The 15,742-nt window shown below is 42.5% G+C and overlaps 1 protein-coding gene across 1 annotated transcript in view; it reads left to right on the top strand.

The window, feature by feature from the left end:
* The window catches only part of SORL1 (sortilin related receptor 1), a 198,660-nt gene that overhangs the window by 143,189 nt on the left and 39,729 nt on the right, over positions 1-15,742 (top strand). The window contains exons 24-28 of the mRNA XM_074215297.1: positions 1,194-1,316; positions 7,903-8,022; positions 13,797-13,922; positions 14,738-14,845; positions 15,475-15,606. Of these exons, the coding sequence (XP_074071398.1) occupies positions 1,194-1,316; positions 7,903-8,022; positions 13,797-13,922; positions 14,738-14,845; positions 15,475-15,606 (609 nt within the window). The remainder of the gene's footprint in view (positions 1-1,193; positions 1,317-7,902; positions 8,023-13,796; positions 13,923-14,737; positions 14,846-15,474; positions 15,607-15,742) is intronic.

Here is a 15,742-nt window from a genome sequence, read left to right on the forward strand (position 1 = left end):
GGCTAAAGGAGAAAAAAGCCTAACCATTTGGCAGTTGTATAGAGGAGGGTCAACAAAACTATTGTCTGAAGACCAAATCTGTTTTGCCAGCTTTTGTGCAGTCCATGAGTTATGGATAGTTATTCATTTTAAAATGCAATAAAACTTTATTTTCAAATGCAAAAATAAGATGGGGGCTGGGTTTGGCCTGTATATTGGAATTTGCCAGTCCTGGAGCAGGCAGAGACTGGAGCCAGGGAGGTATATTAGATGACCATTTCTGTTATTATCTAGCTAAGGGATGCTGAGGTTCAGAACCAAGGTGGTGACCAAATGAATGGGTGCAGATGCAAGAGATAGAAAGGTAGAAATGGCAACTGATAGGCCAAGCGCGGTGAGGGTGAATAACATGAGGAGAGCACCACTGTACAAACCTGAGAGGCTGGAAGGATGGGGTGCCTCTATGGGCAGAGGGGAGGGTTTGGGGGGAAGGCTTTTAAATTGTCCTTTGGGTCACTGGTGAGATGGGGCTGATGTTCTCATGAGAAACCAGAACTGAACATGTAGCTTAGCAGGTCAGAGCAGGGGTTGGAAAGGAGAGAAAGGCCATGACTCAGGCACTAAACTACTCAGGCAAGAATCCCTGGGGAGCCGATGTAAAATGGCCACCATGCTGTGAATAAAGTGGAAATGAGGAAGCAAGCACATGAGTGGAGAGGCTTGAATGGAAGTGGGCAGCAAGGAGCATTTCAGCTCCCTCTCCAGGATCAGCAGGTCAGGGGCTGAGAGTGGAAGCATGGTCAGGGCTGGAGAGGATGGGGCTGGGCTGCAGGGAGGGAAGCTAGAGCCTCTGGGTCATGATGACGTGGATCCCACTCTACAGAAAGAGAATTCCAGAGTTAAAGGACTGGGTTGGGTTGTGTTGGATCAAGGACAGGGCAGAGGTGGGGAGGAAAGAATTAGAGAGATTGAGAGGTTGGAGGAGAGAATGAGATATAGAGAGCTGGTGATTGAGTAATCAGAGAGGTGGGGGGGCTCTAGGGGTTGGGGTTCATAGCAAATGAGTTATAATGCTCATAGTCTCAAAAGAGTGTCACTGCCTGGTATGGAGCATCCTCCCTGAGTGGTTGGGGGGGAGGGGAGAGTGGGCAATGTTGTCCCCAGTCACACCATCACTCTCCTCTAACTCCTCCTTGTGTCTTCTTTCCTGCTAGCTACCACCATCTGTGATATGGACAGCCAGTTCCGATGCCAAGAATCGGGGACCTGCATCCCACAGTCCTACAAATGTGACATGGAGGATGATTGTGGAGACAATAGTGATGAAAGTCACTGTGGTAAGGGGAGGAGAAGAGGGCTCGTTTCTGAAGATGCTGATATAGAGACCAGCTAAAGAATATCTTGGGGTTGTTGTAAAGATAGAGTAGGCTTCCAACACCCGCTCCAAAATCTGCTTTTTTCTAATTAGATAGCCTATCCTTACCCCCAAATTTAAAACCATTTTACCAGGGTTCTTTCCCCCCATTTCATCAGGATATAAATCAAATTAAAATTATATGATAATACTACTATGGGAGTTGGAAGGCATGGATCCTAGAGCTTGCTCGCCAAATTACATTCTTTAACCTTGGAAAAGTCACTTCAGTCTTCTTAGACCTCTACTTTCCCATCTGTAAAATGGAACAGTCCCTGACTTCTTCAGGGGTTTTATGAGGATAAAGTAAAACAATAGATATGAAAGAAAAATGACTCTGAATGAAAGCAAACTATTACTTTTTGTGGCAGGTGAAATATTTGATAGGCCAGTAGAATTCTGGGTGTTACAATATGAATGAAACCTCTGGAAATGGAATGGCTGTAGAAGACTGACTAGAGAGACCATTGATAATTTCTTCCCATTCCGCAAATTCCAAATATGTAGATTTGCTTGTTTTTCTATAAATTTGACTAGATTTTACTTGGAAGACATTACAAGCACCAAGCACCTGTTTGTTCTCTGATTACAGCTGTTTCATGCTGAATGAGTCTAATGGACTTGGGTGGATAGCAAGATGGTGTAGTGGATAGTGGTGGGCCTGGAGTTGGGAAGTCCCTTCTTCTGGAGTTCAATTGTGGTCTCAGACCCTTCCTAGCTGTGTGATCCTGGGCAGGTCACTTTACCCTGTTTACTTTAGATTCTTTATCTGTAAAATGAGCTGGAGAATAAAATGACAAAGCTCTCCAATATTTTTTATCAAGTAAACCTTGAATAGAGAGCCCTGAGGAGTCAGACAGGACTGAAAACAGCAACACCACCAAAATGTGACTGGGGTCCTGCCTTTTAAGAGCTGGCTGTCTCCCCGTTTGCTACACAGAATACACACCTGCCAACAGAGTGGAGGCAGGTTTCCAGCTTGCTTCCAGGAATAACTGATTAAAGATAGGTTGAGGTTAACTATTGGGAAGAGTCACTAGGACACCACAGAGAACTCTATCAGTTAGATTGATTACCCTTCCAAGGAGGAAGATAGATTTAGATTATCTTGATATAAGTGAGAGTCTAAGACCTGTTCTGGTATCAGCAGAGAACACTCACCCATAGCTCAGAGATAAGGGAACAAAGGTCTGCTCACAGAGATTTGTCAGTGAATCAGAGTGTCCCCCAAACAGAAAGTTCATTTCCTAGCTGGACTCCCTTTGGATTGAGTAAATTAATTTTATGCTGCTACTACCCAATACTTCAAATAGGGAGTTGGCAAGGTTTTTAGTTTTTTTTTATTTCAGAGAGAAGGCTACAAAGAATTTAAAGACTTTTTAATATATTAAAACAAAAATTTATTGAATGCCTATTCCATGCAGTCAGGAGCATCATTATGACAGGTTTAATGCTGATAGGAAAGCCTTCCATTTGTGGCTCATTTAGAGCAAGAACATTATTGAACACAGCCATCACTCTAGCTGTACATCTTATGAACTTTTATTTTTTTTTCTATATGGGAGACATTTTTTTGGGGGGGTCAGACTTAAGTCTAGGTTTTTCTCTCCTGAATTGAACAATTTTGGGGTAGTCAAGAAATAATAAATTATTTTCTCAAGAAGCAAGCTTTTATTTGTGCCTTAAAGTCTAAATTTTTACTTTCATGCCACTTGAATCACTAATTCAGCCCATGATCTCTAAGTTCCTTCTTCTTCCCCCTCAGTTCAGTTATATGATTATGAAGATGTGGTAGAAAATCATCCACAAAAACCTGGCTGATGCTGTACTGGTTGTGTCAGACCCCAGAATACTGTTGTCATTCTGTCATTTCCATTGTGTTCAACCCCTCATGACCCCATTTGGGGTTTTCTTGACAAAGTGGAGGCAATCAAGAGTAGATGACTTGAGGTCACACAACTAGTAAGTATCTGAGACTGGATTTGAACTCTGGTCCTTCTGGCTCCAAGCCTGTTGCCTCTGACCCCAGAATGTGATAGAACTTGCTGAGTGAGAGCTGCAGTCTCTCAAAAAAGAGATCACCAATAGAATATAATCTCCCTGAGGACAAGGCCTGTTTCATTTGTCTTTGTAGTTGTCCTCCATGCCACAAGGCTTGGCACATTATTAGTCCACGTTGAAGAAAAACCAAGTAGTAATTGTGCATGTTGCCCAGAGGGGCATGAAGGACATTTTGTAATTGTAATGTGTAGGACATCCCATTAAGCTATTCATTCCATCGTTATAAGTATATTTCTTGAGCAGACATTGCTGATGGACCTCAAGTAAAGACCAAAATATTTAAGAGACTATATGGACTATGAATAAAGTGCTAAGCTTGAAATCAGGAAGACTTGGCTTTCAAAGCTGTCTCAAGACACTTGCTAGCAAGTCATTTCCAGGTTCCAGACAAGTCATTTGACCTCCTTGTTCGGTTTCCTCTTCTGTAAAAGGAAGGGGTTTTGATAACCCCTAGATTCTGTCTAGCTTTAATTATACGATTCTATGAATAGAAGAACTATAAGGGACTAAATCATATCTGGAAAATATGAAACTTCATAGTTCCACTAAATTTGAACTATTCCCTGCCATAGAAGGCCATCTTTTATTAAAACCATTTTCCTGGTAAGGCCCTGAATTATGGAACACTATATATTCTTTGATGGATCAGAGTCATGGGGTTTCTCTGGGGCAATGGAGTGGCATATAGCAGGAATAAGTATGCAAAATTGTGTTATTAGGAAGGACATATATAGTAGAAGTGGTATAAATTACATCAAGAATAGTTTTTTTTTTTCTGGGTAGGACATAGACTAGCAAATGATGCACTGCTGTTGGTGAAATGGGGGGAAAATGAAGAGAAGGTTCCCTCTGCCTCTCTCAGCATATTAGATACCCCTTCTATGGAGAATCTAGAGATGAACAACATGCAACATGGTAGAGAGGATATCTTGCTGGATTTTTGGCAGGAAGACCTGGTTCCATATATTGTCTCACATACTTATTAACCATGTTAGCCTTGGCAAGGCTTTAGCTCTCTGTATCCTAATTTCTTCATCTGTGATGATGTTTGTTCTTTGTTCTTGAAGAAGACCATGACAAGCACATGAAGCGGATTTGAGTGAGGGGTGCTGAGCTAAGTCACCAGATTCACTACCTTGCGTCCAGGGCCATCTCAAAAATCATCCTGATCTGTATGTGGCCACTGGACCCAGATGGCTTTGGAGGAGAAAGTGAGGGTAGTGACTTAGCACAGGACCCCCTCACTCAAATTCAATTCATGTGTTTGTCATGACATCACCTCCCTGATGTCATGGTCTTCTGATGTCATGGTATTCTTCAAGAACAAAGGAAAAATATCAACATCATCATCATCATCATAGTGGTGCCTTCAACTACTTTCCTATTGCTCTCTTTTTTAGATGCTTTTTAGCAATATGCTAATGGGAAAGTTACTGAACCTCTAAGCCTCAGTTTCCCTGTGAATTTAGGAGGTTGAACCCCATGACCTTTCTTTTCCCTTTTAGTGATAGCTCTATGATCCTATATGTTTAGAATTTTGAAACAAGGAATTTTTACAAAAGCATTTGAGTTATTTCCTAGTCAGCAACCATTTATTTGTGTCAGATACTGTGAAGGGACAAGCCCTATTCTGAAAGTTCACAATTTAGTGGGGAAGTCAATAGGCAAGCAATTGTGTGGAGACTGGTGACAGCTGGAAAAATGAGACCTATTCAAGAGAGGGAGCATAAAGCTTCAGGTGGACCAGAAAAAGACTCATTAGACAGTAGGGTTTGGGGTGGAACTGGAGGAAAGTCAGGAGAACATTCTGGGCATGATAGGCAGGGAAAGTCCATGGAGTTGGGAGATGGAGGAGTCTAGTTAAGAAACAGAAAGGAGGCCTGTTACCAGTGGATTATCCCCATGTGAATAATGAAAGAAGGCTGGTTAAAAGATGCACTGGCTACTTTGAGAGTCCTCTGCCAGAAGAGGACTGTTCTCAGCTACAGTGAATGAGACGAGAGCCAGAGATGGTGAGCACTCCAAGTTTATTAGGTTCAGATAGCAGCTTATATCTTAGTCTGCTTCCATACTCATGAACAACTCATGCTACCAGCTTAAGCACCCATCATGTTAAAGGTTCCACATTGATTAAATCATTACACATTGGTTAAACAGTTACACATTTTTATACATACTTCATTGCTCCTGTGGTCCTGCAACTCTTGATCAATGTCAGAAAAAACAAAGGAGTTGGGTCATGCAGGTCTCCTGAGAAACCGAGCCAGTGGTCAGGAAAAACAAAGGAGTTGGGTCATGCTGGTCTTCTGAGAAACCGAACCAGTATATTTGCAAAACAACAAGAGATCAAGAGGGTCTTTTAAACCTTTACCTTTGTTATTTCACAACTGTGGTCCTCAAGCATCCCTAAAAGCTAGTGAGGGAGGGAGGATATTGAAGGGCTCTAACAGAGGATTCTGTATTTGATCCTGGTGACAGGGCCACTGGAGCTTATTGAGTAGAGGATGACACATCAGGGGGAAGATGAATGTGACAGCTCTGTGGAGGACTGAGTGTACTGAATGGAGCCTAGAGGCAGGGAGACTCTTCAACAGCTTCTTGTCATGCCTCAGGTCTGAAGTTAGACACTCCTGAACCAAGAAAATGAGTGTTGGGGAGTGAGGGTACAAAAGTACAATCAAGAGGACTTTCCAAAATATTGAAATGGGAGTTGTGTACAAGAAATGATGAGGAGTGGGTAGCATCTAGATTGGGAGACTGGGTCCTTGGGAGGATGGTGCCTTGGTTGACAGTGATCAAGTGAGAAGAAGGGAGGGCTGGTGGAAAGATGATGAATTTGGTTGTGAACATGGGTGGAGAAGAACCAGGAAAAAGGACTCCCCAAAACCTATAGAATAGTGCTGGGTGGGGGGAGAGTGACTATGTCAGAGGTGGCAGAGAGGTCAGGAAAGATGAGGATTGAGAAAAGGCCATTAAACTTGGCCATTTGGAGATGATTTGCAACTTCCCAGAAAATTGTAGTTGACCCAGGAAGTTGAGGCCAACCTGCAGAGAGTTTTAAAGAAGAGTAAAAGGAAAGTTCAAGAACTGTAAACTGAGGATATTGGATGGCCTCTCAAGAGTCTAAAATGCCTCAGCTCCACAGTCATGATTTTAAGAACTGCCTGGGTAGGATGGCATGGATAGGTTGAAATCTGCCCTGGAGGGATATTCATTTGAGGAGACTGAGCATCCATCAGATAGTTGGTTGAATGGATCCTCTTTACAAGGCAAGATACTTGGTGTCAAGGCCTCTGCCTTGCAGGCTCTTCTCCAGCAGCGCCCACCTCCTCCTACCCCCTTATCCTTCTTTACCTGGACCATTGTACTAGAGCAAATGCATAGGATATTGTAGTGCAATTATTCTACTTTAGTGCCGTAATTTCTACATAATCTTTCAGTAAGTGTTTTTGTGGGCACATCCTTATTCTAAAGGTTGCTGATACAAAGCCAAAAATGAAATAGTCCTTCTCCTCAGGGAACTTAGATTCTAATAGAAGAAAACAATAAGAACACAGATCAGTAAATGCAAAATACATACTAAGTAACTGGAGGGTGCCTGAGGGGATGGGCAGCACTCTGATACATCTCTGAAACTCCAGAAAAATCTTAAGAGAGCAGTTTGGAGCTCCCAGTCCACAAGCAGGGCTACCCCTCCCCATTGTCCTGTCCTCTGTCTGGGTACAATAAAATGTTTTTAAAAAATCCTCACATACCTAGTCTGCCTGAAAGTGAGTCAGTTTTATTTTTTCCTTTTTAATTTCTATGCCCTCCATTTTTGTTTGTTTTGTTTGCTATCTCCCAATGGTTAGGTCCCTCTATTCAAGGTGACTTTGGGAAAAAAACTATTTCTTTTCCATCGCCTAAAGTACCTTGAGGGCAGAGATTGTATATCATTCTTCAGCTTGTTATAATTGACATCACTGGATCCAGGTTGATCTGTTCAAGGTTGTATTGATGAGAATGAAGAGGACAGTATTGTTTTCTAACCCTTTTGTCCTTGAAGTATTTCCTTGTCAGACAATAAAGAGCAGTAACCTAAGAAGCAGAAGGGCAGGGAGCAATGCTTGGCACCCTCACCCCTTCTTCCTTCCTCACTCTTGACACAGTGGCATCCTGCTATTTGGTAATAAAGACCCCAACCCTATCAGCCTTTTTATTTAATAGTGTATAATAATAGGATGATAAGGACAATACATAATTTCAAGACAAATTTGTATAAACCCACAGAGAATAGATTCTGTAATAGTACTGTCTTAAGGAATTAGAAAAGTTTAGGCTCATCTTGAACCCATCATGAAGGAGAACTGTGCTTAAATGGACAAAAGAATTAGCACAGGGTTCATTAGTCTGACCCAACCAGGGATTTCTCTTGTTCTCATTTCATTGCTCTGGTGTCTCCCCTTTAGAAGCTCACCAGTGTCGAAGTGATGAATTCAACTGCAGCTCAGGAATGTGCATCCGCTCATCTTGGGTGTGTGATGGGGACAATGACTGCAGGGACTGGTCTGATGAAGCCAACTGTTCAGGTGAGTGGCTGGTAGAACCAGGGTCCCATAGGTGGATTTGTTAGTGGTTCAGAAGGCTTCTCATCACCCCCCCCCCCCAAATTGAGTAAATTGTGTATTCCAGAATGTGAATCTAAACAGTTATACTGTGTGTGTGTGTGTGTGTGTGTGTGTGTGTGTGTGTGTACGTGTACGTGTGTGTGTATACACAAACACAAGTATCAGTAAGATACTTCTGCTAATTCAAGCAAAATTAGGTGATTATTATCATCAGCTGTTATTTTCAATCACCTATCATTAGATGGTGGTTTTTAGATAATTCTATCATCATTTTCATGTTGAGGATTATCCACAAAGGGTGTTCAGACAGCTTTAAAATTCAGCTTTTCTATACCTCTTAATAAATCTGAGTAGCCTTGCCATCCTGCTCCAACCCCAGGGGACTCAGAATCCCAACTCATTTTAATGTTTACCTAACTAAAAATATAAATGGGTAAAAAAAAATGAGACTATACTCGCCCCGCTACTGTCTCTTCACACTTATTATGTAATTACACATAGATGACTTTTTTATTATTCATAGTTTTGGATTTACCTCCATTTGGACCTTATCTCACATACTCCTGTGTAGATGACTCCGCATAGCTCATAGCCCCTGCTTTCATTCATTCATTAATATAGTCAGGTTAGTGTTGGCTTTTTGACCTCTAAGAGTCAGGAGAATCTTGGTGAATTTGAATAACTTCCCCTTGTTGTTGTTGTGATGGTGATGAGCTGTCTCTAAAAGTGACACAGCTTGGTGGAATTCACCAGAATGTTTTGAGGTACATTTGGGACTGGCATGCCTGGACCTGCAGCATAGAATCATTATGTGGATCAGGGCTCACAGCAGGGTGAAGAAAACAAGCCCCAAGACAGAATCATTGTCAAGCCGTGAAAGGCATGACCATCATTAAGAAACCCCAGTTTGGATGTGTGACAAGTTTATAAATTAGTGGGAAGCCCTTAGGCACTTCTGTTTGCAAATTGTAAGATGATTGAATATCTTGTTAACATCACCTTATCGCTCAAACTTGTGTTTCAGCCCACATGCCCGTGCTTGGAAATGAATTAACGACTTCATTTCTCAGGGTGGGGGTTGTCATCTACATCCCCTTCCCCCCTTTTTTCTGGAAGTCCTGATAGAAGGAATTTATAGCTCTTGTCTCCCTCAGCTGAAATTTTGTTCTAGGAACTGCCTTTCCAAACTTTTCTAAGAGAATTCTCACTCTTCCTCTTCCTGAAATAGTCTGAGGTCAGATGGGAGCTCATTAAGATGTGTGCACATGACTTTCCATTTCCTTCAAGAAGTTAAGCTGTGACCAAATAGCCAAAGAAAATAGGTCAGACAGGATGACCTTCGGTTAGCCTCAGCCCTTGTGCACTTTCAAACAATCGAGCCTTCTGGAGGCAATGAAACCATGCTTTCTTTTCATTGTCATGATTCATCTGGAGAGAAGAAAGGTCCTGCTCGGGTTTGGCTAATGGTGAAACCTCATTCACTGAGCCTGTGTTGGGCCTCCAAGGAACAAGGCAATTCAAGAACACCTTCTGCCTTCCTAGGCCTCCTTCAAGGATCAACCCAGACCTCATCTTATGAAAGATGCCTTTCCCCGTCTCTTCCTAATTCTACCCCAACTCCCCCACTGCTAGGATCTTCTCTGAGATAACCTTCCATATACATTTGTTCATTCTCTCATTGCTGTGCTGTGTCCTGCCTCGGCAGGACAGATTTGTCCAAGCCATCAAGGAGGGGCTCATTAGATATTAGACTGTGTCTGGTGCTCCCATTCTGAATTTTACCTTGGCCACTCTGGCAACATGATGGAACAGGAAAGCCTTCAGCCTTCAGAACCAGGAAATCCATATTATGGTTTGGAGTTGCCCCATAATGGTGTGATGTTGGGAAAATCATGGTACCTTGGGCTCTCAGTTTTATCATCCATAAAACCAAGGTATTGAATTAGATGATCTCTCTGATTCTTTCTGGTTCTGGCATTCTGTTTTCCCATAATTCACCCCTTGCCACTCTCAGGGGTATTTTTAATCTTTCCAAACAAATTGACCACCCAGTTCTGCCAGATACCTTTAACCTAATTTAAACTCAACCTCTATTATCTCTGGAGTATTATTCAGTACAATCAAAAAAAAAATAAGGGTGGGGTGTTCTCACTGATCTTATATCACTTAAACAATACTAAACAAGCATTTTAGTAAGCATTCCTTATTTGCCAGGTACTGTAATAAACTCTGGGAATTTTTTTTTATTTTTTTAAATTTTTTAGTGTTTTTGCAAGGCAGTGGGGTTAAGTTGCTTGCCCAAGGCCACACAGCTGGGTAATTCTTAAGTGTCTGAAGTTGGATTTGAACTCAAGTATTCCTGACTCCAGGGCCAGTGCTCTATCCATTGTGCCACCTAGCCGCTGCCCTCTGGGAATATTTTTTAAAAAGGCAAAGACATGGTCTTTGCCTTCAAGGAGCTCACATTCTAATGGGGAGTGAGGAGAAGAGCATGTAAATGACTAAGAATGAACAAGCTACACACACAGACACACATGCACACACACACACACAAACCATATACACATATATATTGCATTATTTAAAAATACATATATAATAAGTGTGTGTATGTAGATGTATTTATATAAAACATACATGGTATGCGTAGGCAAGTATGTATGTATATATGGAAGGGGAAGAGAGAGAGAGAGAGAGAGAGAGAGAGAGAGAATGAATGAACAAATGTATATGGAAGGTTATCTCAGAAAAGATCCCAGCAGTGGGGGAGTTGGGGTAGAATTAGGAAGAGACTCTGGGAAAGGCATCTTGCATAAGATGGGGTCTGGGTTGATCCTTGAAGGAGGTCTAGGAAGGCAGAAGGTGTTCTCAGATTCCTTGTTACTCTGAGGGAAGGCCTAGTTGAGATTGTAAAACAAAGATTGTAATGAATGGGGCCTTTGTAGCTCTCCAGCTTCTATGGTTATAACCTGGTGGTGGCAGTGACTGACACTCCCACAGGCCTTCAGAACTGCCATTTGGAGATACCAGTGGTGCTTGGCCAAACGTGTAAGGTTTACCAAATGCCACAGAAAGACTAAACAAGGAGAAGATTAGAATTTTTAGCTTGGAGGCAGCTGATTGGTCCTAGAGACAGAAGGATCTGAGTTCAAATTCGGCCTCAGATCCTTGACACCCTGGGCAAGTCACTTAACCCTGATTACCTCATTCTCCTGTTCTTCCCCCCACCCAAAAGAAAGAAGTTTTAGTTTCAAACTAAAATTAAAAAGCCCTGAAAAATGTCTATTAATTGACATGGAACCATCCATGAAAAAAGAAAAATGTGATGAGGTATTTGGAAAGGTTATTAGGCATGTTAAATTAATAAATTAAAATCATGTAAAAGAATCACTGTTCCTGGGTTAATACCTCATATGCCATGACAGATATATTTAATCCCATTTCTGGAGATTAATGTGTTTTTAAAAGATACCTAATGGACTGTAAGTGCCAGTGACAATAACTTATTAAATCCTCTGGTGAGTTTATTTGCACACTGCCTGCACTGGTCTTGTAGGAGATCGAGCAATAAGATGAGGATAGAAATACTATTTATTTTAAAGTGATTTAGAAATTCAGGACATTTTAATTTTGTCTTCATAATGCGAAGGACCTGTTAAAGCACTTTGCAAACCATAAAGTGATATATAAATGCTATTTCTTATCTTATTTTAGTTTTAAAGAGTTGTATGAGGCCCAGAGAGGTTCTAACTTGTCTTTAGTTGTACCGCAACTGGTCTTTATGACCTTAAGTCCAACATTTTACCCACAATGCCTTACCATCTCCTTGCACTTTAGATTATCTTTATAATGGACTTGAGTTAAATTGGAATCTTGCAGTATACATCAGGCCATTGAATTAATATAAATAGCTTGTTATTGGTTGCTTTTATTTAGTAAGATAAGCACCCGTTACCCTCTCTAACACATTCTGCCTCTTCCCCCTCTTCCCTACCTCCTCTGTCTCTCCCTTCCCTCTTTGTTTCCTCTGTCCCTCCTCTCTCCCTGTCCCTTCTTCTCCCTCCCCTCTCTCTTCCTTCCCCCTTTTCTCTTTCCTCCTCTCTCTCCCCCTTTCTCTCCTTTCCCATCTCTCTCCCTTCCCCCTGCTCTTTCTGTTTCCCTTCTCTTCCTCCGCATCTCTCTCCCTCCCCACACTCTTTCCCTTCCCCTTCTCTCTTTCCTCCCCTCTTCCTGCCCCTGCCTCTTCCCCCTCCCTTCCTCTCCCTTCCCCCTTCTCTCTCTCTCCCCTCTCCCTCTTCTTCCCTTTCTCCCCCCTCCTTTCCCCCCTTCTCTCCTCCCCTCTTCCTGCCCCTGCCTCTCCCTTCCCCCTTCTCTATCTTTCTCTTCCCCCTCCCTTTTTATTCCTCCCTCCCTCCCTCCCCTTCCCTCTTCCTTAGGAAATAGGAAACAGGTCTAAACAACTCTCTGCCCTGGAGGAGAAAGAAAAAATTTAGTGGAAAAGGCAGGCAGACTGTTGCACTCTTTAGACCCTGCAGAAATTTCACCCTTGAACCTGAGATTTGGAATAATCTTTTTAAACCATTGGGGTTTCCTTACAGCCTGGAGCCATAGTTTCAGTCGCCTTTTCTTTTGTTTTTAATTTTAGTCTCTGTTTAATTTACACTGGTAGAGAGGGTCCAGTCTTTGGGGCTCATTAGCTCTTATGTGGCTTTACTTTTGGAGCCCTTGAGTCCACCACTTTCTGGGTTTTGATTTTTTCACTCTTAGCTAGCTTTACCCTGTAGAGTTGTGGTGAGAATAAATGAAGGAATTCAGATGAGAACATTTTCTGGATTTCAGGAAAAAGTATCACCAAGTCATCAGATATTTATTGAACACCTGTTGTTTACATATAACCCTTTAGGGAGTGAAAGCATAAAATCACTAACAGCAATGTAAAAAACCCATTAAATGGTTTATGTCCTTGAGAGCTTATATTCTTTTTTTTAGAGACACAGGACTTACAGATGAGAAACAAGACATTAGTGTTGTTCTTTTTATTTTGTTGGGTTGTGGTGAGATAGGTCTCTAATTTCGTTCTTGAATGGAACCCCTGGTGTGAAATATTCCTGTACCAATTCAAATATACATCAGCCTACAGACTTAGAAAGATGTCTGAGACCCTGAGAAATTTATGATTTTTCCAGTGTTGCTCAACTAATAAGTATTAAAGACAGAAAATTTGAGTGCTACCTCTCTATAACAAAATATTAAATGTAATGAAATAGAATTCTAAATACAATAGAACAAAATTCATAGTCATGAGTTGTCCTAGGTCCCTCTGATTACCATTATATTTACAGCAAAGGTCTGGGCACATGCAAGCAAAAATAAATGACAGTTGAAATTCTGTAAAGCACATGTGTGAGGAGAGACAAACAGACAGAGAGAGAGAGAGAGAGAGGTATCCCACACTGACTGGAGGTATTTGGCTTTTCCCAATCATGCTTCAATCAGTCTGGGAAAGGTCACTTTGTTTAACATTTTTTTTATGGGGCTTCATGGTGATTCCACAGGGATTTTTAAACCTTGTTGAAAGGTAGTCTTTAGATGTGCCAGCCCATTCATCAAGCTGTACCCACAGAACCTCCCCCAGCTGTCAAGGCCCTGCCTCGGGTAGACCTTCCCCCAGTGGCTGGCAGGGGAGACTAACAGGGCAGTGGCGGTGATGCTGTCTCTTTCTATTTTGTTGTTAGCCATCTACCACACCTGTGAGACCTCCAGCTTCCAGTGCCGCAATGGTCACTGTATCCCTCAGAGGTGGGCATGTGATGGGGATGCTGATTGCCAGGATGGCTCTGATGAGGACCCTATCAACTGTGGTAAGTACAGATGCCTCCATCTCCACTGGAAAGGAGAAATGAGAGATTATTGAGCTGGGGAAACTAGTTCTTGCCTCACAGTTTTAAGCGAGCCCAACTTAAGGGCTTGGGGGCATTTCTTTTGGTTGGGTCCTTTTCCAGAAGGAATGCTTTGGCCCTTATTCCTCATGGCTCTACCTGCTCTATGGGGTTGCTTCCTTGAGACTCAGAGACTAGAGTGGGTCAGTTCTCACTGTGATTTTCTGGGCCTGTGGTGACAGTGTCCTTTTGGCAAGATTCACAGATCTAGAGGTGTGACCTGAAGGCCCTTCTTTGTTTCTCTACAAACTTGCTGTGTCTTCAGGCAAAGTCTTTAACCTTTTACTGTTTGTTAAGATGATTGATAGCAGGGGTAAGTCTTAGATGGCCTGTTCTCCTTCCCTAATGTGATTGTTAAGCAGGTAGATGGCAAAGAACTGTAAAGAAATTAAAAAGAGAGTTTTCCCTTGTAGTGTAGGCTTAACTGTTTACTGCCAAGATGATCTTGGGCCTCTTGCTTATGTTTTGTTGGGTTTGGTTTTTTTTTTGGGGGGGGGTGTTTGCAAGGCAGTGGGGTTAGGTGACTTGCCCAAGGTCACACAGCTAAATACAGATTTGAACTCAGGTCCCCCTGACTCCAGGGCCAGTGCTCTAGCTGCCCTGTGTTCAAACATTTTAACCTCTAGTTTCCTCATCTCTAAAACAATAGGATTGAACGAGATGGTATCTAAAATCCCTCTCAGGACTCCTGGCCACTGATTTTTCTTTCTTCTTTCTCATCCTTTACCAAATTCCAGAGAAGAAGTGCAATGGATTCCGTTGCCCCAATGGTACCTGCATTCCTTCCAGCAAGCACTGCGATGGGCTCCACGATTGCTCAGACGGCTCGGATGAGCAGCACTGTGGTAAGCACAGTGAGGGGCACCAGTGGGTGTCCAAGGAGGTGCTTGTGTGCTGACCATCACTCCCTAGGGCAGATTTGCAGCACCAGAGGAGGGGTGTCCTTGGACTTTGGCTGAGAGAAGCTTCAGCTAAATTGTGGGCATTGATTCTGTTTCCATAACATTGGTTATATACCTATCTAGTATTGCTAGTGGCCACTCATGTGACATTTTGTGAACTGAGCCTCCTTTAAATCCCAAGGTGTTGTTTTCAAGCTTTCAAGCCTTGGCTTGAGGCTTAGTTTGTTACCCCGGAATAATGCTGGGGAAAGCAAAATCCCATCAGCCTCCTCACCTCCCCAACAGGGAACTATCCACTCAAACTCAACTAAAGTTTGTGGGGGATGAATGACCTCTTTCCCCTTAGGCTTCCTATGGCTCTTTGTTTTGTATAAAGATTTTAGTGTGCATTTTACTTCTCAGGTTGTTTTTTATTTTTTCTCTGGCTAGACTAAATTCTAAGGGCAGAGAGACTAGGTCTTATTTATCTTAGTAGTACTCCTCAGGTCTCTGTCATAGGACTTTCTTTGCAAATTGTGGCTGCTTAATGGATATTTGTTTAATTAGAATCTCCTGTTTGTGAACTCTTTCAGAGCCCCTGTGTACTCGTTACATGGACTTTGTGTGTAAAAACCAACAGCAGTGTCTCTTCCAGAACATGGTGTGCGATGGCATCGTCCAGTGTCGGGATGGCTCTGATGAGGATGCAGCTTTTGCTGGGTGTAGTAAGTGGGCTGCTCAGGGATGCCCTCATGTGGTGGAAGTGCTGCCATGGAGGAAGGGTAGTGGTGAGACCAATTTAGGGACATTTATTCACCCAGCTTAGATCTGGCAGGGGTCCGGCTTGGGCTGCCTTGCAGG

Source organism: Macrotis lagotis, chromosome 1, assembly GCF_037893015.1.
Source record: "Macrotis lagotis isolate mMagLag1 chromosome 1, bilby.v1.9.chrom.fasta, whole genome shotgun sequence".
NCBI lineage: Eukaryota > Metazoa > Chordata > Mammalia > Peramelemorphia > Peramelidae > Macrotis > Macrotis lagotis.